Source organism: Candida orthopsilosis (assembly GCF_000315875.1).
Source record: "Candida orthopsilosis Co 90-125, chromosome 1 draft sequence".
Taxonomy (NCBI): Eukaryota; Fungi; Ascomycota; class Pichiomycetes; order Serinales; family Debaryomycetaceae; genus Lodderomyces; species Lodderomyces orthopsilosis.
The window spans coordinates 547,570-569,185 of record NC_018292.1 but is presented as its reverse complement, the minus strand read 5'-3'; the positions used below and the strand labels follow the sequence as shown (position 1 = coordinate 569,185).

The 21,616-nt window shown below is 38.2% G+C and overlaps 12 protein-coding genes across 12 annotated transcripts; 9 read left to right on the top strand and 3 right to left on the bottom strand. All coding sequences in view use genetic code 12, as the record gives it.

Annotated features, from left to right (window-relative positions):
- Positions 1-513: 513 nt before the first annotated feature.
- Positions 514-1,815, top strand: CORT_0A02600 (Rib1 GTP cyclohydrolase II; the record flags this gene model as incomplete). Its single annotated transcript, XM_003866043.1, has 1 exon — positions 514-1,815. One exon carries the CDS (start codon positions 514-516, stop codon positions 1,813-1,815), a length of 1,302 nt encoding a protein of 433 aa, XP_003866091.1.
- A 222-nt stretch (positions 1,816-2,037) lies between these two features.
- On the top strand, positions 2,038-3,219 carry CORT_0A02590 (hypothetical protein; the record flags this gene model as incomplete). The annotated part of the gene is made up of 1 exon (XM_003866042.1): positions 2,038-3,219. One exon carries the CDS (start codon positions 2,038-2,040, stop codon positions 3,217-3,219), a length of 1,182 nt encoding a protein of 393 aa, XP_003866090.1.
- Positions 3,220-3,228: 9 nt separating this feature from the next.
- CORT_0A02580 (hypothetical protein) lies at positions 3,229-3,804 on the bottom strand (the record flags this gene model as incomplete). Its single annotated transcript, XM_003866041.1, has 1 exon — positions 3,229-3,804. The coding sequence occupies one exon, from the start codon at positions 3,802-3,804 to the stop codon at positions 3,229-3,231; it is 576 nt and encodes a 191-aa protein (XP_003866089.1).
- Positions 3,805-3,939: 135 nt separating this feature from the next.
- On the bottom strand, positions 3,940-4,449 carry CORT_0A02570 (Mlc1 microtubulin protein; the record flags this gene model as incomplete). The annotated part of the gene is made up of 2 exons (XM_003866040.1): positions 3,940-4,368; positions 4,447-4,449. The coding sequence occupies 2 exons, from the start codon at positions 4,447-4,449 to the stop codon at positions 3,940-3,942; spliced, it is 432 nt and encodes a 143-aa protein (XP_003866088.1).
- A 78-nt stretch (positions 4,450-4,527) lies between these two features.
- Positions 4,528-5,268, top strand: CORT_0A02560 (Oar1 protein; the record flags this gene model as incomplete). Its single annotated transcript, XM_003866039.1, has 1 exon — positions 4,528-5,268. The coding sequence occupies one exon, from the start codon at positions 4,528-4,530 to the stop codon at positions 5,266-5,268; it is 741 nt and encodes a 246-aa protein (XP_003866087.1).
- A 119-nt stretch (positions 5,269-5,387) lies between these two features.
- On the top strand, positions 5,388-6,842 carry CORT_0A02550 (hypothetical protein; the record flags this gene model as incomplete). Its single annotated transcript, XM_003866038.1, has 1 exon — positions 5,388-6,842. The coding sequence occupies one exon, from the start codon at positions 5,388-5,390 to the stop codon at positions 6,840-6,842; it is 1,455 nt and encodes a 484-aa protein (XP_003866086.1).
- Positions 6,843-6,847: 5 nt separating this feature from the next.
- Positions 6,848-8,224, bottom strand: CORT_0A02540 (Bud22 protein; the record flags this gene model as incomplete). The annotated part of the gene is made up of 1 exon (XM_003866037.1): positions 6,848-8,224. One exon carries the CDS (start codon positions 8,222-8,224, stop codon positions 6,848-6,850), a length of 1,377 nt encoding a protein of 458 aa, XP_003866085.1.
- Positions 8,225-8,323: 99 nt separating this feature from the next.
- On the top strand, positions 8,324-9,556 carry CORT_0A02530 (2'-O-methyltransferase; the record flags this gene model as incomplete). Its single annotated transcript, XM_003866036.1, has 1 exon — positions 8,324-9,556. The coding sequence occupies one exon, from the start codon at positions 8,324-8,326 to the stop codon at positions 9,554-9,556; it is 1,233 nt and encodes a 410-aa protein (XP_003866084.1).
- Positions 9,557-10,570: 1,014 nt separating this feature from the next.
- Positions 10,571-13,054, top strand: CORT_0A02520 (Dap2 dipeptidyl aminopeptidase; the record flags this gene model as incomplete). The annotated part of the gene is made up of 1 exon (XM_003866035.1): positions 10,571-13,054. One exon carries the CDS (start codon positions 10,571-10,573, stop codon positions 13,052-13,054), a length of 2,484 nt encoding a protein of 827 aa, XP_003866083.1.
- Positions 13,055-13,157: 103 nt separating this feature from the next.
- CORT_0A02510 (Tma19 protein) lies at positions 13,158-13,778 on the top strand (the record flags this gene model as incomplete). The annotated part of the gene is made up of 1 exon (XM_003866034.1): positions 13,158-13,778. The coding sequence occupies one exon, from the start codon at positions 13,158-13,160 to the stop codon at positions 13,776-13,778; it is 621 nt and encodes a 206-aa protein (XP_003866082.1).
- A 1,303-nt stretch (positions 13,779-15,081) lies between these two features.
- CORT_0A02500 (hypothetical protein) lies at positions 15,082-16,722 on the top strand (the record flags this gene model as incomplete). The annotated part of the gene is made up of 1 exon (XM_003866033.1): positions 15,082-16,722. The coding sequence occupies one exon, from the start codon at positions 15,082-15,084 to the stop codon at positions 16,720-16,722; it is 1,641 nt and encodes a 546-aa protein (XP_003866081.1).
- A 1,982-nt stretch (positions 16,723-18,704) lies between these two features.
- CORT_0A02490 (transcription factor) lies at positions 18,705-21,356 on the top strand (the record flags this gene model as incomplete). The annotated part of the gene is made up of 1 exon (XM_003866032.1): positions 18,705-21,356. One exon carries the CDS (start codon positions 18,705-18,707, stop codon positions 21,354-21,356), a length of 2,652 nt encoding a protein of 883 aa, XP_003866080.1.
- Between the last annotated feature and the right edge of the window lie 260 nt (positions 21,357-21,616).

Genomic DNA, 21,616 nt, shown 5'->3' with positions numbered 1-21,616 from the left:
TTCCCATTTTTAATACTCTCTTTTGTTCTACTTTGCTCTTCCATTTCAAATCCACCACAGGTCTATTGTTTCAGCTCATTAAAAGAAAGATCTTCAAATCAGATTGCATAGATCCACTGGTTCCATTGTTGTTCATTTAAGTTTATCCGAACTCGCGCTTTGGATTGATTAAGTTAGTAATTGCAACATTCGATTGTAAGTATTGTTTCATTGTTTAACCCTAGTGGCACAAAATAATTTTCAATCTCAACGTTTCCGTCAACAAAAAAGTAACAACCTAACCCGAAGGTGGTCTTATTTCTGCTTAATCGCTATAAATATACCCAGGATAGTCTATCAAAACCAACTGTCGAATTTCCATTTACTTTGCACTGATTAATAATTTTTTGTGTGGTTGCAATTCATTAGTTGATTTTTACTAATAATTTGACTAATTGCAGAAAAAGAAAAAATTAATTTTTCAAAAAGCTTCAGCCGAATACCGAGAGAGCTTAGTAAGAATCTGATAATCGCATGACAATTGTAATAGGTTCAAGCTCATCATCAACAACCACAACTACAACAACAACAAGTACAGCAGCAAATAAGACACCTTCAAAAGCACAGGACATTCTGTTCAAAACAACTAACTCCATCGATCATCTATTCAGAACTCAACAAAACAACCCCACGTCACAACGCCAATTACAATATCAGCAAATATACAAGTCACACACTCGTTTCAATACCTCGAAAATGTCTCTATTGCATCACCCACAACCAGCTACGTCACGCAATAATGGTTCATCCTTGCCGGACCTGAATGGTACCAAAACTCACAAACATTATGTGCCGGATGTAACCAAGATCCCCATAGTGACACCTCGTCCATCAAGTACCAACCTACCATTGTCATCTAGACCTGTGGGTACACCACAACCACCACCAGTAATAACCCAGGACATGCGAGATCAAACCAACCTACCCGACGAATTGCCAGTGGTTAAATGTGTAGCAAGGGCACGTATTCCTACAACGCATGGTCCGGACATCTTTTTGCATTTGTATGAAAACAATGTGGACAACAAGGAACATCTAGCTATAGTGTTTGGAGAAGATATTCGCTCTAGATCTTTGTTCAAACAAAGGCCAGGAGAGACCCAACAGGACAGAATGACAAGAGGGGCATATATTGGCAAATTGGCACCAGGGAGAAATGATGCCGATAATGATATTGATAACAACCGCCAGTTGAAGTTTGATAAGCAGGGCAATTTGGTTATTGACGAACTCACCTATTCAAACCCAACTTTGGTTCGTATCCATTCAGAATGCTATACTGGTGAAACGGCATGGAGTGCAAGATGCGATTGTGGTGAACAATTTGATCAAGCAGGAAAGATTATGGGGGAAAATGGACATGGATGTATGGTGTACTTAAGACAAGAGGGTAGAGGAATTGGACTTGGTGAAAAATTAAAAGCTTACAACTTACAAGATCTTGGCGCTGACACCGTTGAAGCTAATTTGATCTTGAGACATCCAGCAGATGCTCGTAATTTCTCATTAGCCACAGCGATTTTACTTGACCTAGGTTTGGTTGAGATCCGATTGTTGACTAATAACCCCGATAAAATCATAGCAGTTGAAGGAAAACACCAAGAAGTTAGGGTGAAAGAAAGAATTCCAATGATTCCTTTGAGTTGGAGAGGTGAAGGTAAAGACGGTGTAAGTGGTATTAATAGTAAAGAAATTGATGGATATTTAAGTACTAAAATTGAAAGAATGGGACACCTTTTAGAAAAGCCAATTAAAATTAACCATGAAACAATTTAGAATTTAATGTACATAAATTAATGAACGAAGGATTATAAAGCTTAAGCGTAGTGGAAGTAAGTTTTCATTGGGGCAAGACTTACCTCTTATCTTTCGCAACTATTACGAAACACAATGATGCAATTGGACAAAGAAACCAGCGCGGAACATCGAAGTAGAAAAATTCAGAAACGCAATTTACCAAGGATCGCATCTCTTTGCTACACTACACACTAACTTTCAATGCAAGTCAAAAACAAGGCCAAGCTAAAGGACAAAAATGTTGCGGTTACCCTAGTGCCTGAAGATTCCGAGGATTTGTGGTACTTGTACAACCTCATCAAGAAAGGCGACACGGTCCAGTTGCTTACCCACCGAAATGTAAAAAAAGGTAATCAGAACCAAATCACGAAGGGGAAGCTGAAGATGGAGAAAATACTAGTGAAATTGAGGTTATTGGTGGAAGATATTGATTATATTGCTAGTGATTTGGTAATGAGAGTCAATGGTAAATCTTTACTACAACAGGAGTACGTGCCGTTGAACAGTTATCACACAGCTGAGATTGAGTTGAATAAAGAGGTTAGCATTGTTAAGTCAAGTTGGGATGAGTACGATATGGCATTGCTAGATGATTTATGTTCCATTGAAAAGAAAGCTGATATAGGAGCTGTGGTATTTCAAGAGGGAGTTGCCCACTTATGCTATGTAACCGATCAAATGACAGTTTTACAGTCGAAAATTGAAAAGTCCATCCCGAGAAAGAATAAAGATTATGGAACTCGAGATCTAGATAAAGCTATGAATTCATTCTACAGTATGATTATTCAAGGAATAATTCGTCATTTTGATTTTAACAGACTAAAGGTTATTATCCTAGCATCACCAGGATTCTTAGCAAAGACATTATACGAACGATTAATACAGGAATGTGTGAACATGCAAAATTCATCCACCAAAGAATCCAGGATCTGTCAACTGATCTTGGATAACAAGAGCAAGATATTAGTGACTCATTCGTCTACTGGATACTTACAAGGTTTGGAAGAAGTTTTGGCGGATCCTCAACTGCAAAAGAAACTATCGGATACAAAGTTCCTCGAAGAGTCACAAGCATTACTGCGTTTTCAAAGAGCGTTGAATGACGATGATGGAAGAGCATGGTATGGGTTGGAGGAAATTACAAAAGCATTAAATTTGGATGCCATTCGATACTTGATGGTCTCAGATGAGTTATTCCGCAGTGACGATATAGAAACTAGAAGACAGTACATTGATTTAACAGAGCAAGCCAAACGAATGGGGGCCAAAGTGTACATATTTTCAAGTTTGCATGAACTGGGAATTCAATTGAATCAATTGACTGGGGTAGCTGCACTACTCAAGTATCCTATTCCCGACTTGGACGATTCTGATGAGGAGTGAGTTACTTCTTCACTTTAATCGACGTGCATATTCATCAACATACCATATATGCCCCAGTCTTGCATATATTAAAGAATCTTGTATTATTCCTAATAACAACCCAGCTGTAGTTCCTCTCATGATCATTTTTCTAGTTTGCAAGCGACTCAAATGTTGAAACCTTGTGTAAACTGTTGCTCCAATTAGCGCAGCAACCGTTGTATTTATAAAATCAATCTGTCCTCGTACATAGTCTAAGCCATACTCGAGTAAAAACAAACTGCCCACAGCACCACCATATTTCAATCCACGTTTGAGCCCTGTTGATGTACCTCCAACAATGATTTCGTAATTTTTCCTCTTGTGGTAAAAGTACCATCCTCCTTTGGTTTTGGGTAGACGGTGCCCATTTTCAAGCAAGTATCTAGCTGCTGCCTTTTGTACACCATCGTAAAATCCACTCATTAGACCTATTAACCCAGATGTGGTTGCGAGTGCTTCTATTCTATCTCTAGGGTATAGGTGGAACCTCTCATTCTGACGTGGATCATACGCTTGTTCAGTTTGGAGAGTTTCAAGACTACTAGGGGCTTGGGTGAAGGACATTTGGAGATGCTGGAGGATCTGAAAATTTGGTGTATTTTTTTCTCCTTCAAAGAGTTAATACAAGAGATATGAATTAATCTCTACTACAGCACAAGTACTCTAAAACAGGGGTATACTAAGTCAAAATTCAATCATTTACTGATCCAATATAGATTTGACAAATTCAACATAATCGACATTACCATCGGTAGTGACATTCACTCCCTTCAACAACTCATCCACTTCCAGATCAGTCAATTTCTCCCCAATAGAGGTCAAAATATACCTCAACTCACCAACCCCAATATACCCAGTTTGCTCTTTATCAAAAACTTGGAATCCTTTTATATAATCCTCTGGCAATCCTAAAGGTTTAAATCCATCAGGACGATTAATAATTTCTTGATAAGTTTCGAAATCGAAATCAGGGGTCTTGATTGATTGTTGCAATTCCGATATTTCAGCAAGTGTTGGGTTTTGTCCAATTGCTCTTAATAAATCACCCAAGTGTTCCACCGGAATTCTACCAGTACCCTTCTTGTCAAAGAGTGCAAAAGCATCCTTGTAAGTTTTAGTATTTTGTGACTAGTGATATAAGTTAGTAGATGAACTTAGATGACAGGGTTGTGTTCAGTCACACAAGCTGGCTCTAGGGGGACATACCATGTTCAAAGTAGTGTGTAAAAGGCAGTGCTTTCTTCAAGGAATTTTGATTTCCCAAAGGAAAAAAAATGTAAACAAAACATGGCAACCAAGACACGGCAATTGTACACTACTTTTGATTTCATGTTTAGAGGACAAACAGCACTAGTTACTGGAGGTTCTAGAGGTATTGGGTTGGCCATAGCAAAGAAACTTGCTAATCAGGGTGCATCAATTACACTACTAGCAAAAAATGAAGCTCTTTTGCAGCAATCTGTGAAGCAACTTCCTTCAGATTACAATCAGCATCACACAATTCAACTGATGGACTTACTTCAGCTTGTAGAGAAGGATTATACTGCATCTAGGCTTCAAGACCAACTCAAACCACATACTATTCTAGTGAATTGTGCTGGTGTGACCACGCATACTCTTTTACCAAGGACTAGTCATCAACAGATTGTGAATACCATCAACCTCAACCTCACCGTCCCGATTATATTGAGTCAACTATGCACTAAATATATGATACAGCAACGCCAACAGAATCCATCAATTTTGAACATTGCGTCAGTGTTGTCATTGACTGATCATGTTTTGCCAGGAACTACCGTGTATGCTGCTTCCAAAGCTGGTCTTTTGGGATTTACAAAAAGTCTATCAAATGAATTGAGAGGGAGAGTACGGGTAAACGCTCTTCTTCCGGGACTAGTCAAAGAAACTGATATGGGAGTGACTGTAAATAGTGATTTAAAAGTGATAACTTTAGACGAAGTGGCCGACAAAGCGGCAGAGATATTGAGTGACTTGTCAATAAATGGTGAGTGTGTTGTGTTGGAGTAGAAGTGTAAATAATTGGATAAACATAGCTCAAACAGTTGTAGAAGTCAATTTGATTAATATGATGTCATAAAATTTCAACGCGCCAAAAATTCTCCTTAAACCTCACCCTTCACATCAAAATGCTACAGGTCCTTATAGCCTCGACGGCGCTTTCATTGTTGGTGAGTGCCAACGTGATAGGCGTCAGTGATGAGCGGCAACATTTATATGAGCCTCTAGTTGACGAGAAAGGTGTCAAATATTGGCATTGTTTAAATGACACCTCAATTAGACTATCCTATGATCAAATTAACGACGATGTTTGCGATTGTCCTGATGGGTCAGACGAACCAGGTACTAATGCGTGCCCAAATCCTCCGTTTAAGTTCTACTGCCGGAATGAGGGCCACTTCCCAAACTACATTGACCAATTCAAATTGAACGATGGTGTGTGTGACTACGATTTATGTTGTGATGGATCCGACGAGTATAAATTAGGTGGGTGCGAGAATAAATGTAACGAAATTCATCGTCAATTCGCAGAGTACAAGAGTGAGAAGTTGGCTTTCATGAAGAAAGCTGGTATAAAGAAAGAGCGAACTATCAAAATTGCCCACAATAAGAGACAAAAATTAGTTGAGAACTTGAAATCATTGGAACAAAAAGTCCCCGAACTAAAGGCTAAAATCAACAGTTTGAAACTCCAATCCGAAAACTTGGAGGTCAAAGACGAATCAGTTTTTGATCACTTGCGAGAGTATTTTGGGGGACTAGCTGACAAATTGGAGTTGCACAAACGGGATATCTTACACCAAGAATCAAAACTTCAAGCTTTAGAGACTATATTAAACTTTTTGTCTACTCATTATAACCCCAACTTTAACGATGCAGCGGTGAAAGAGGTGATTCAAAAGTTTCAAGAATATGTTTCCAATAAGGAAGAGGAAGCTTTAGAGGACATTCATGAGACTAATCAGATCATAGCTCAATTGGCGGATAAGGCAAAGCAAATGTCTCATCTGGAAGTGGAAAAAGTTAGTCACTTCACTCCTTCAATACCAAATATGGTTCGTTACTATTATCAACTTTTTACAGACAATTTTTTACCCAAGCCGGTGGCTGAGTACAAATCAAACTTATCAAGTAATGAATTGGATCATGAGGTTGAAAAATTGGAACAAGAGTTAGAAAGACTTCAAACAAAAATACAGATTGTTAAAGACAATTTAAGCTCCGATTACGGACCAGAGGATATATTAAGAGCTCATGATCAAACGACTATAACCAAAAACTTAGGGGGCTATAATTATAGAGTCAACTTGCTTCAGGGAATTTCGCAGGATGATATTTTCATTGGCAAATTTAAAGAATACAAAGATGGGAAAATCACCTATCACAATGGGGCTAGGTGTTGGAATGGACCCAAACGGTCGGCTACTGTTGAATTTATTTGCGGAGAGGGGCCTGAATTAGTGTCAGTAAGCGAACCAGAGAAATGTCATTACTACTTCACAATTCAGGGTGAAGCGTGGTGCGATGCAAAAACAGAACAAGATCTTCTCAGCAATTTCAAGATAAATTATGATCTATTATAAAAACTTTAATCAAAAGTGATTTTCTTACCTTGGAACTTGACGTTTTTTAGCTTCTCTTCGGCTAATTTCTTCGCTTCCCACGATGGATGAATTTTCTTGTCTTCAACAGGAGAGGTAACCAGTGCTCTTGGTTTACGTTCTCCTAAAGGTTCAGTGTTAGCACCGGTGGGCTGCTGTTTCTCAGCCAACAATTTTGCTTTCAATTCTCTCTTTCTTTGTCTCTCTTCGTATTCACGTTGTCTAGTTTCTCGTTCACTATGAATTCGTTCTCTGTTTTTGACAATATGCTTCGCTTCTTTACCGTATTTCTGTGCCCATATCTTTTGTCTAGCTCTTTGGCCTCTTCGGTTTTTTCGTTGTTGGGTGATAGACTTTACTACTTCATCGTTGTCGATGTCATCACTTTCATCATCAGAGCCTCCTGAATAGTATCCTTGGGCTAATTCGGGTAAGTTGTAGTCCTCCTCACCATTGGTCTTTAATTTCTTTTTTGGTGGCTCTTCTTCGAAAAAGTCATCACCTAAGTCCAGGTCTGAACTTGAGTTGTCACTTACTCCCTCCGACGGCTCCTCGTCAGTTACTTCGTTATAATTAACATTAGGGTCGAGACCATTTTCATCTTGCTCATCTTCCTGGTCAGAAGCTGCCACCATTCCATCAAAAGCAGATAGTTGCTCCTCATCTGCCAGCTCATCCGCAGATTCATTTGTCGACTCCTCTGAGCTTCCCTCCGACGAGTTATCCTCTTCATCACTGTCTTCTTCATTGACAACTCTTCCGGCCTGCTTTTTCCTTTCTTCAAAATCCTGCTTTAACAAGTTACCCCTGACCATCTTGAAACTCCATTCTATATCATTCACGGTTGATTTAACAGCTTTACTATTCCAAAGGTTTGAGCAACAGTTATTTACCTCTTTGGAATTTTGACAATATTGAACAAAAAAGTGGGAAGGATTAAAAGGGCTGGACTTATCTAAGACATGCCCTCTAATATTTTCGGGGATGTACTCAGGTGGGTTTGTTTTCAATTGTTTGTTTAATAAAATGGTTGATACTATACATTTGATCAATTTTGCAGTTATCAATTGTTGTAGAAAGTCATCCTGTTCAAACACATCAGGAGTTTGCTTCTGCTTGACAAATCTTTTAACCTCCTTTTCTAACTTGTTGTATGCTGAATGGTATTTCTGTTCGAAATATTGAGCTTTTAGTGCCTTGATTTCTTCTTTCGCTTCTTCCTTGTTTGTCGGTAGTTTCTTGGCTAACTTGTTCTTATGGTTCAATGCAAAAAGCAATTTCTTGGTGTGAGGATACCTTGGAGGAGCATCTTCAAACCTTGCCTCTAGTAAGTCCAACTTCCACATTTGATTGGTGTGTTTCATAGTTCAATTTTGTATATGAGATGAGGTACCAATACGAGATGAGCTTATTTTTCAATTTTTTGTGACCAATTTTTGCAACTTGAAAAACTGACCAACTCCATGATCGACATCCCGGAGGTAAAAAGGCAAAAGTTAGACAAGCCTCAAACTTATCAATGTGAGTACATTCTACCCAAGAAGAACAAAAGATGTCGGATGTTGAGAAAGAAGCAGAACAAGTACTGCTCGGAGCATATGATTCATGATACCAGCTCAAGTAAAAAACGCATTCCCTGTCCGTTGAATCCAAACCACACTATATGGGAAAAGGACTTGACATCGCATTTGGAGAAATGTAATGCTCGACCCAAAGAAGATCATGATCCATGGTACGTGGAGAACACCAATCACATATTACGCAATTCAACCGAAATTACATTTACCGATGGTGAAGAACACGATGAAAGTTATTGCAGGGAGTTGGTTGACAAGATACACTTTGATCCACTTGAAAAGAAAATATTTGAACACGAAGGTTTGGTACAACAGTTGGAAGAAAAGACAAACCAAAAACATATCATACAACAGTCATCGCTTATAGGAAATTTGAAACGGCTCGGCTTATTATCATCAGACATCTTTTATATGGAGTTCGGGTGCGGCAAAGGTGAGCTATCGCGATATGTGAACCAATGTGTTTTGCATGACTCATCTGGAAGCGTTGAGAATTACGGGTTTGGGTTAATTGATAGAGGTACAAATCGACTCAAAGCGGACAACAAGATCATCCAAGAGTCAGAACCATTCCAGGTGAAGCCTATTATCAAAAGAAGCAAGATAGACATAATGCATTTACACGTTGATAAGTTTATGGAGGATATTCATCCAAAAGATGTGGTGGCAATTTCAAAACATTTATGCGGAGCCGCCACTGATCTTACATTGAAGCTGCTTTTGAATTCAAATTTGTTCAAGGATGGAAAGTTTGGGGGTATGCTCATAGCAATGTGCTGTCGCCATGTCTGCTTTGAGGATGAGTTCTTACCCCAATCTAAAGAGTATTTGTCCAGTCTTGGTTTCAACTCTCTTCAATCCATTAAAGCGTTGAAGAAGATGGTTTCGTGGGGGGTGAATTTGGACGTTGATTCCAGAGATAGCGTTGATTCTGGTCTTAGTTCTAAACAAAGATATGACTATGGTATCAAAGCAAGAAGAATCATTGACGAGAGCAGAGTTTACGCCTTGAAAACGATATTGGGAATTGACTACAATATTGAGATTTTTTGGTACGTTGATACAAATGTTACAAAAGAAAACGTGTGCTTGTCGATCACGCGGAAGCAAAGCAACTAACTCGGATTACCCATTCTTTGAACTTATGTATAAAAACCCAGTTAATGTGTTAATTACGGAGTAGAGCCCGTCTACTCTTTGTTAATCACTGACCTGATAATTAATCTCAAGCTGTGCACGTGCTGAGACTTTCATCACTTGTCATTCACGTCCCATCTGTATACCACCTGCAAACAATTTTATCACCTTTTCTCATTCCCAAAGATTGTACAGTAGCCGTTGTTATTGCATTTTTATTAGAAAACTGAAACTTATATTTTCCTATCTTCATGCTTTAATCTTTGCAAAACCTCAGGAACACTTTACTTAGCTTTTGCTGTAAAGATATTCTATAAAGATCTTTGATATTCGGGTTAGCGGCGATAATTATTTGGATTCGAGCATCAACTCCTGAATTTCGTCCTAAATGAGTCTTTTCCAGTGAAGGCATAGTTTACAGATGCCAACGAAGAAAACAAGAGATGTAATAATATAAATAGCATATCAATGATGTCACTGGAAACGACTGAGCTTGGATGTGAGCGGAATAATGTTGTAAATTGATCCTGAAAGTATGTTATATTATTTACAGAGGGAAGAGCAAATAACACCCCAGAGTTGACGTAGAAGGTCTGGAAAGATAAACCTACGATCAATAAAACTACTTTTGGCTCTTTTGATCTCCATCAGAGCTTATATGGGGATATCGTTGCAATATTTTCTTTCCCATAAGGTGACTTCCTCCAATAACAAGTGAGTTGCAACTGGGTATCAGGCTTTTCCTTGTAGTCTTACTTTGTTCTCTTTTCCTTTTAGCTGATGGGCTGCGTATATATATTCCAAGAGTCAATTAGATCAAGGAAGATCACATATCCTATTCCATATAGCTTTAAGATGCAGCCCCAACATTAACCTTTACTGTTTTCCTTGTTTGTGTAATATTTACTCTTCCGAAAAGAGAAATGCTGGCCTGCAACATTCTTTTTTACTACACGAACGGCACCAAAGCTTTATCCATTTATATTGCAAACTCATATGAAAGAGGTAGAAGGAAAAGTGAGACGAACAAGGAATTTAAAGAGGTTGACCGCAGTTGGAATAGTATTTGTTATTCTAATATGGGGGTCGTCCTTCTTGATATCTTCCATTGACCATTTTCTCACGACTTTGGAAACAAAGTCATATCACGACATTCATTTCCATGTGCAAGAGTTTGAATCAGAGCTGAATGAAGCAATATTTGCAACCCCTTCAAACAAGCCAACTGAGTTTGGAGACAAAATTCCATTGAATAAGAAAATCTTTGACGAGCATGTATTGACAGCGAAACAACATCAAATTCAATGGATCAGGGCACCTTCATCGATATATGATGATAGGGGTACTTATGTGATCAAGAATGAAAAAAAAGATGATGATTTTGAGGTGGTGATAAAGTCAGTTGCCGATGAAGAGTACAATCAAGTTTTGATTGAGAAGTCACGATTTAAATATAAAGATGCCGATTATAAAATCGAAGACTTTATTGCTTCACCCGACTTGCAAAAAGTCATTCTCAAGACAAATGTTACATCTCAATGGAGACATTCTTCGGTTGGGCTCTACTGGGTTTTAGAAGTTGCCACGCAGCAAGTAGAGCCGGTGTTCAATGAAAAAATATCCACAGTTTCATGGTCTCCTGACTCATTGAAAGTGGCGTTTATTTACAACAATAATATCTATTTGCATGATGTATCACTGAATGAAGCTTTGCAGGTCACAAAGGATGGCTCGGTGGAAATTTTCAACGGTAAACCAGATTGGGTTTATGAGGAAGAGGTGTTTGGAACTGATCTTGTTTTATGGTGGTCTCCGACTGGTGACAAATTTGCATTTTTGAAATCAAACAATTCGGAAGTACCTGAATTTGTTATTCCATTCTATGCTCAAAATAACTTTGAAGACTATCCTGAAATTGTGAAGATAAAATACCCAAAAGCTGGTTACCCAAATCCCATTGTTGACATATGGACCTATGACTTGAATGAGAGCAAAGCCAGGAAACACGATTTAAAGTCAAAGAATATTGAGTTGTCAGAGAGATTGATAACCGAGGTTGTGTGGGTAGGGGACGAAGTTTTGGTTAAAACCTCCAACCGTGCCAGCGATTTACTTGAAGTCTACCTCGTTGGAGAAGAATCGAGATTAGTCAGGTCTCACACAGCTGAAAAATCATGGTTTGAAATTACCTCACACACGGTCTTTGTTCCCAAAAACGAGGCGGCAGGGCGCCAAAAAGATGGATATATTGATACCATCGTTGATAATGGGTTCAATCACTTGGCATATTTTTCACCGCCAGACGCCTCCGAGTATGAGCTATTGACTAAGGGGAATTGGGAAGTTGTTGGTGGTGTTGGAGCTTTTGACCACAATACAAATGCCATTTATTTTACAAGTACATTGAAATCCTCAATCGAGAGACATGTTCATTCGGTCAACTTGTTGGACAGATCTGATGGTGGCTTTCCATATATTAGGGATATAACAGCCAAGGAAGGGTATTACTCATCCTCATTTTCATCAGGTGCACGATTCTTATTTTTGTCGGTATTGGGTCCAGATGTTCCCAAACAACAAATAAATGATTTGCGATTGGAGAAGAAAGTGAAAATCATTGAAGATAACTCGGAGTTGATTGAGAAATTGAGAAAGTACGTGGTTCCAGAAGTAAGGTACAGTACTGTTGAATTGAAGGACGAAGCCGAGGAACCTTTCCTAGCCAATGCCGTTGAAATTTTACCATTGAATTTTGACAAAAAGAAGAAGTACCCTGTGTTGTTTCAGATTTATGGGGGTCCTGGATCCCAAACAGTTGACAAAAGATGGTCAATCTCTTTCAACTCTTTAGTAGCTGCTGAATTAGATGCAATAGTCGTTACTGTTGACGGAAGAGGTACCGGATACAATAATTTGAATCACAAGTTGGGTGCAAACTTTAAATTCATAGTGAGAGACCAATTGGGCAAGTATGAACCAAGAGATTTGATATCGGCTGCTAATATGTGGGCAAAAAAATCGTATGTCGACCGTGAAAGGATTGCCATTTGGGGCTGGTCGTATGGAGGGTTCTTAACCTTGAAAACGTTAGAAACTGATGAAAAAAATCCCGTATTCAACTACGGTGTTGCTATTGCACCCGTCACTAAATGGAAATTATACGATTCTATCTACACAGAGAGATATTTGAGAACACCACAAGATAACCCACTGGGTTACGAAATAGGTTCAATTCACAATGCTACCAACTTCAAGCATGTCAAAAAATTTTTCATTGGTCACGGAAGTGGTGATGATAACGTTCATGTTCAACATTCTTTGCAATTGTTGGATGAGTTTAATCTAGCCGAAGTAGAAAATTTCGAATTTATGATTTTCCCCGATTCAAACCATGGAATGACATACCATAATGGACAAAAAGTTGTGTACGATAGAATTTTAGATTTCTTCAAAAGGGCGTTCAATTATGAGCTCGATTAGTATTAGTTTTTATATATATTGTTTAGTCCAATTCGTTTTCATTTCGTTTTACAACCGCCGCCTCGGATTTCCGTTTTGGGAAATCTAAGAAAGATGCCACGTGATGCATCTGAAGAATTTTTTTTTCTCAATTTTTTTTCCAACATCTTTTTTTTTTTCCAATTATAAATTTTTCAATCGAAGAGCCCATCTCTCTCTCTGCAATCAACCACCATTCACAATGATTATCTACCAAGACGTTATCTCAAACGACGAGTTATTATCCGATGCTTATGATGTTAAGTTAGTCGATGACGCTGTTTACGAAGCTGATTGTGCTATGGTTAATGTCGGTAACGGTGACATTGATATTGGTGCCAACCCATCAGCTGAAGATGGTGAAGAAGCTTTGGAGGATGGTTCCGAAACTGTCAACAACGTTGTCTACTCATTCAGATTGCAGCCAACTCAATTTGACAAGAAATCATTCACCACTTACATCAAAGGTTACATGAAGAGAGTCAAGGCTTACTTGGCTGAAAACAACCCAGATGAAGTTGAAGCTTTTGAAAAGGGTGCTACCAAATACGTTAAGAAAGTTTTGGGATCATTCAATGACTGGGATTTCTACACTGGTGAATCCATGGACCCAGATGCTATGATTGTCTTGTTGAACTACAGAGAAGACGGAACCACTCCATATGTTGCTATTTGGAAACACGGTGTCAAGGAAAACAAGATCTAAGTAAATAGATGTATAGTTTTTAATTCTGAAGCTAATTGTTTTTGCATCGAGTGTAGGATACAGGTTTTGTGGTGGTATTGTGAGTCATGCATGTAGTCAACACCATTAGAAGCAGTCTTGTCCTCTAAGATGAAATAAGAGTAATCAATTTCACGCAGTGTTTGGCAAGTCAAATTAAAGTTACCTGCAATATTCAATTATGAGCGTGTTTAATGACTATGGGTATTTCAGTGGTGCGTTATTACACTAAAAAGTTTGATATGCGTTGGTAGTAACCAACCTCTTTTCCAAGAAAGAAAGAGAGAGTTCAAAAATATATTTAAATTTGATGGTGATGCAAGGCTGTTTACGCTTCTCTTTATATTCTTCTAGATCAATTTGTCCTAAAAGTGGTACTTTTAACAATGACTTCAACTTCATAATCGTCTGGTTACCTTGGTGCTGCTCCATTTAGTAAACTACAATAAGGTTTAAACTGATACAAACCAAACACTGGACTCCCCTTTACAATTCTCTGTCGAAATTCAAGAATCTCAAAAGGAGGGAGAAGAGCAGCAGATTCGCGACCAACCAAAACCACAATCGCATTACAAACGCCATATCAAAACAGGACCGTCACATGCACCTAAGAAAAATCAGAATGAATTGACACTAACAGCTTTACTTCAAGTATTTAAACACACACACAATTAAAAAAACAATTTCAGAGAGTGTTGTCGCCACGTGAACTTGAAGACACTGATAGTTCAAAGACTTCAGAAAGCAAAGCTACCATAATCATCTAAGCTTTTTCAAACATAAGAGAACTCTATATTATGGATGAAAATCAGTTACTACAGAAAACAATGAGGAATTTCTCTCATATATACTATCAACAGATGACTTCATTAAAGGTTATCTATCATGACAAGTAATTGAAAGTTAGCAATGCGCCCAATACTTTAGAGATATCAGATGGAGATTTGATACTTCGTGACGCATTCAGTTTTTCAGGGTGAGAGTGACATAGGGGGAATTATTCGGCTGTTTATGTATTATTAGTAACAAAAGTTGTTTTATATGTGTTTGAAATTGTATTCTACATTATCCGTGTATTTGATACAATTAAAGAGATGACACCGACATGTCAGGAGTATTCTGGATCTCTACTTCTTTAAAGTATCTATTGTTAATTCTTTACAATTTTCGATACGCGTCATAAATTTACACAAATATTTTATATTCTCTCGTCCTATTATGTAAACATTGAAAAACTCATACCCATCAATTGATCTGATACATCTCAGAAACCAAGCAAATCAAAATGGACACTGAAACTACGCCAAATCTATCCAAATCATTTCGAGAGAGAAGTAGCCCACTTGATGACACTATTGGATCACCTTCAATTGAGTTTTCAGATTTAACAAGCACCATTTTATTACAAGGAGGTGTTGCCGACGTGCATTTAGATGATGTGCATCGAAAGTCGACCCTGTCCATAGCAGAGCTCTCTAAAGAAAAAGCCAATTATAATGGTGCCCAACACGATGGGATACAACCTAGTCATATTCTGGAATTTGAGAGCTTAAAGCAAAAATCAGCAAGGTTGCATCAAAGCACACCATTAGCTGATCACAAGTATGGTCTCAAAGAAAGTTGGCACCAAGAAGAGCCCATAAATATCAACAGGCACAGCCTGCGTCCCAATAAGGAAAATCAACGGCCGTATCCTGTTTATATCGATGACAGACCATTGAGATCCCACTCAACTGAATCTGGTGTTTACAGTCCATATCGCGATAAAGTCTCAACAGCAGCAAGTTTACAAGAACAGGTTAAAAAGGTAGCAACAATGCCACATTATCAATATCCATTGAGTCCTGATCAGAATAGCCCCCTTTCTCAAAGTACAGCTAGAAACTCTCCACATACAAACAATCTAAAACCGAGTGAAATCACTGGCAAAACTACATCCCGTCGTGAAGACGACAAAACTCATATGACTAAGCTAAGCGATTATGGTTATTTAACAATAGGACGACAGGAATTTGAGTCGTTGCTTGTCAAATTGTCAAATTTGGAAAGAGATAATGCGCAATTGATTAAAGAAAATGAGCAATTGACCAATGTGTTGCAAGAACGTGGCAACGACCTACTGGCCAATGCCCAAACACACGTAGCCAAATCTACACAAACCGACTCCCAAGAAAGATCCAAGAGCGAAGTTGTTTCACCCTTATTTGAGACAAATGGCTCAAAGGAGAAACGTGTTAACGCTAACCCATGCCAATGTGAATGTCCCTGTGACTCTCATATCAAAAAACCCCCAGTTACCACTGAAATTCCGTCAGAGGAAACTCCCAAGAAACAACAGTCGCAAGCTTCTCAATTGAGTGCTGAAGAAACTACAAATGATGAGAATGGGGAGAATGTTCATAGCAATGATTCCAACCAACCTGTATCTTCTAGAAATCATAATTCACCGCAGGAGTTGTCTAAACAAGGTAATGCTAATTCGAGTACAAATACCACTCTTATTTCACAAACTAATTTCTATCCCAAATTTGATATTAATCGATACAATTTCCCCAAAACCGGCCCCCAACCACGTCAAAATGATTTAGATAAAGTTGATCAATTATCTCATGATGACCTTGTTTATTGTGTCAAGACTACTCTAGCTATATTTATTATTCAATTGGATGTCAATTATGAAGTTAGTTTATTACGTCAAAGTTGTTTTATTTCTATGGTGCTGCGATTTGTTAAAATTGTACATAAATTGTTATTCCCTGAAAGACTTGATATAAGTTGCTCTAAGTGGTTTGAAGCGAAGATGTTGAAAAGTGATGGTGAAATTGATGACCGAATGGAAGGATTGCAGTGCAGATTGAATGAAATGGTGTTTCACCTTCACAAGTTAGTTGATGACAAACCACAACCCGATGGTAAAGGGAAGTGACTTCGAAGAAGTAAAATATGATATTGATACATTGAGGGGTTTTCGTAAGCCTTATGCTATGATATGGTAATAATCTTATAGTCCATTTATCTGTGGAGATTGTATATTTTTTGTTTAAGTTGCAAAAGTGGCGTTTTTGCTACTAATCTCTTGCAGAAAAATAATATCTTTGACATTAATTACACAAGATCAAAGAAACTCTAATAAACCTTAAAATGGTTACTCATGTCTTTGCGATTCACCTAGGAATCAACCACTTTCTTAATCTAAGTCACCCCTTTGGATAGCTCTTTGTCTCCTGTGGGATCTAACAAAACTCAGACAGAAGAAAATAAGCATGTGACCGTAACTTCACCCCACCGTCACTTCCCCAAATTTGGATAAAAATGGAAATGCAACACAAAAAAATGGAACGATTTACGACGCCTTATATATACATTTTTTATAAAGATAACGTTGAAATATATTTCTTAGAAAAGAGGAGAAGAACCTTAACCAATAACAGACAACTCTTAAAATGACCTTTACAAATTGGGAGAAAGTTAGTAAAGGAATGAGGAAATAGATTAATAAGTTGTAGATTAGACACATGTAGTCTTTTGTCGAACTCTTGTCATATGTCTATATGGTGAGTATATAAAGGTGGTCTGCTACTATATATAATAGAGTATACGTATGCGTCTGTATATGTATCTGTATGTATTTGTATAATAGGTATATGTATGTATCTGTTGATTTAGGTGCATTGTGTTATATAGTTAGTGATGTGTATTTTAGTTTTGTGAATTACGTAATTGAATATTTAATTTTATTTTTTCTTTTGATTGCTATGTATACCTTATGCATATCCATCGCTACCTGGTTTACATAAGATCTGTATTCTCACTTTGTTCAAAATAGAGACAAGTCTATTGGATTAGCAAATGGAGTACAGTTAGTTTAATTAACTCTTTTATCCACTCAATATTGATGCTAGAGATTAATTGTACCAGCTAAAAATGTTTATTTTTATCTTTATTACTACCCTATACCAAATCGATGTATGATCTGTATTTGCAATTGAGTAAGATTCTAGGCTATAGTTGCAAATAATTGTGGTTTTATTAAAGATGTTACAGAGGGGATGGTCTTCTTACACAAGTTGTTTTCTTTTCTTCGCTTGGATATACTTCTTATACATCCACGTGTGACACCTTGATCAGCTAGTCATCATGTGAAACTCGTTACTTCGTGATTTTTTCCTTTACAAAGCTAGTATTAACTGACCATCGATTACCTCACATGTATAGCCTATGATCTGGTGGTTGGTGCTTCGGCAATCACGCAAGCTTGGCACATACTTCTTATTATCCTGATCAATCAGTGCCATCATCGAAAATGGAGTAGAATAGTTACAAATTTCTAAAGTAGGATTCTTGACTAAACACGAATTACTAATTGAAAAAACCACAAGTCCGCAATCACCACAAAATATCATTCATCATCAAAAAAAAAATCACACACACACACACACAGCACACAATCATATCAACAACAATAACAACGAGAGAAAACATCCACACCAAAACTTATCAGCACCGCCCATTCTATACGCCCATTCTATATACACAATTGAACCTACACACATATACACACAAGGTACTACTGACTACGCAATATCGACTATATACACCTCATCAGTACTACACTTCTTATTTTTCATCTAGTTTTATATCCACTGGACAAAAATGCATCATCATTTTTGTTTACCAAACATTTAAAAACAGCAATAGTACATCAATTTATAACACCAAAATATTACAGACTTATTAGTGTGTATACCTAAACAATTGATTAAATTCAGACCCGTTGCAATCAGCTAATATCTTTACTACAATATTGCGCGCCACACAGGACTTTCTCAGAAAGTAATTACCCTATACATACAATCAATTATAGACAATTCTTTACCACTATACCTACTCCACGACAATACTTTATCAATGAGCTATTTAGAACATTCGCAACAACCAAAGTCTCTGTCGCAACATCAACAACCGCATAACCAACAACAACCAACTCAGTCTCTGTCACAGTATTCACAACCCATGAGCAACCTATTTACAAACCAGCCTTTCCAAAGGTCGCAACAACCATTGTCAAATTTACCAATCCCCCCAACATCGCAACCTCAACAACCTCAACAACAACAATCGCAACCAATTCCTCCTCAGCAATTGATTGCCACACGAAGTAGAGGAGACTCAATTTTTTTACCTCCCCCTATATCTTCGTCTCAAATTCGGCCAACTTCGGATCAGTCATATGAAACAACATCGGCCAATCCTCGCTTAAACCAATCTAGTGGTAATCCACTAGGGTCACGGTCAAATAGTATATTCAGCTCACTCATTAATATACCAGGATCGAATGGCAATTCAATCAGTGAGCAATCGGGCCCATCCTCTCAACAACAACAACAACAACAACTTGCACAACAGGCAGCTTCTGCTGGCGGAAGTAACAACAAGACTGTTGGCTCCGGAAATCAAGCTCCAAATTTACCCCCTACATCCCGTTCACGTCAGATGTCACTAATTCCCAACCAGGAGTTTACTGTCGAAGATTTGGAGAATTTGTTTGGCAATAATAGGGAAAGTATGGCTAATCTTTTTGCCTGGCAACAAGGCGATTTGAAATTTTCACTCAGCGGGGCTTCTGGGGGAGCGGCGGTGGGTAACTCTAATAATGCTATTGCTCCCAATAACGTTAGTGGTGGAAAAGCTAAAGGTGGCTCTCTTGATTTATCTGCATGGATTGACAATTCCAACCAACCAGGTTCCATAGGGTTTAATAATAGTATCACGGAAATTATTCAGAATATGATATCCAATGGGTCAATTGATTTCAGCAACATGAATGACCAACAGCGTCGTGATTCGATATTAAAGATTATAAATAATCCTACTTTAAGGAATCCACGGGCATCAATTTCGTCAGCAAATTCCTCAAATGCAAGCACAACATTGAGACAAGATATTTTCGAAAAGGGGAAGGGTAATTCAAGTAGCAAGCAAAACACTGACAAGGAAAGTCAAAAGAAAGACAGGAAAAGTAAACGACAAAAGAGTAAAAATGAGAAGGATTTGTCACCCACTTCTTCTGTGTCGTCGAAAGCGTCGAAACCCAACGACGAACCTCAATCGCCCAAAACATCGCCTAATCAGTACAATAATAACCGTGTACTCGATCCATCGTCTTACACCCCCGTCGCTTACAACCAACGACCTTCAGTAAGTTCTTCGGGTCAAAAGATGTTTCAAACCAATGCTAATCCAATGTCTCCTACAAATCAGTATCAATACTCATCATACCCCAGCTTTAGTAATCTGCTTGCATTTCCTTCGATGCTGCCAGGTGGAACTCGTCAAAATAGCTTTATGGGTGGCTATCAATATCCACTTCCAAATCAGCTGCAACAAATACCAGGACAAATACCTCCTCAACAAATGTTTTCACAGGTAGGTCGCCAACAAGTGCAACAGTATCAGCAACCATATTTGCAACAAGCAATATCACCACAGCAACAGCAGCAGCAGCAATTTCAACAACCGCAGTACTACATACCTCAGCTGCAACAATATCAACCACCACCTCAAGAGTTGCAACTGCAACTGCAGCCGCTGCAACAAACCCAGAAATCTGGATTGTCAAAGAAAAGAAGGCAATCGGCCAAGCGGACACGTAAATCAAAGGATAATGTTGATTCCATCAACCCGCAAGTTGTCTCTCCTACAAATCCAAATTTAGTCCCAGCTCAGCAAATTGCCAGATCCGAGGATGGTAGACCACTTTTAGGAGCTACCAAGATTGATCAGTTAATGTTAGTGATTCAAGCACGAGACAAGGGAGTTACTAAAGCAATTGACCAAGGACCCGATGGAAGTATTTTGGCAGCACGTGAAGGTTATGGACCTGCAAATCAATCAAATCAGAGTGAGGTTGTGCCAAGGCCAGTTAGTCTTGTGGGTGGTGTTGAAAAGCCTCAAAAATCCAAATCAGATTTATCTCACCACGATGGAGAAGATGAACATGATAGTAAACGTCACAAGGCAAGAACACAACAATGCCCTTATTGCTTGAAATACTTCACACAATCAACCCATCTTGAAGTTCATATTCGTTCCCATATAGGGTATAAGCCGTACGAGTGCACTTATTGTCACAAGAAGTTCACTCAGGGTGGCAATTTAAGAACTCATTTGCGATTACATACTGGTGAAAAGCCCTTTACTTGTGAGGTTTGTAATAGATCATTCAACAGGAAGGGAAATCTTGAAGCTCATAAGTTAACTCATGAGAATGTGAAGCCATTTGAATGTAAATTGGACAATTGTGATAAATCATTCACTCAGTTGGGAAATTTAAAGTCGCATCAAAACAGGTTCCACTCACAAACATTGAACACATTAACTCATAAATTGGCTGAGTTGAGTGGACCTGCTTTGGAGAGATTGCCTCCTGATGAAAAAGATTTGTTGATGTATTTTAAGAGCTTGTATAAAAATTCAAACAAAGGGATTCGAGGAAGAGGCAAGCAGCAAGGGGCAGGCTCAGAAGGTTCTGCGGGTAGTCCTGAAGAAGTGAATGAATAAACGACGCGATGGATTTGTTGGTGGTTATTCTTATAATTATTTTATTTGCTTTCTTTTGAAGCATTGGTGATGAGACATCTTTTCTCGCTTTTCCAGTGGGTTCAACCAACTAATAATTTACGATTTTGATGTTTTGTAACAGTATATATTTAGGTAAAAAGAAACAGATTTAGTTTGCTTTCCCTAAAATGTATCGCGTGCCGTGATCCTCCACGCACAAAATCAACTACTCGAGTTAAAATTTGGAAATTCTTTTCGCA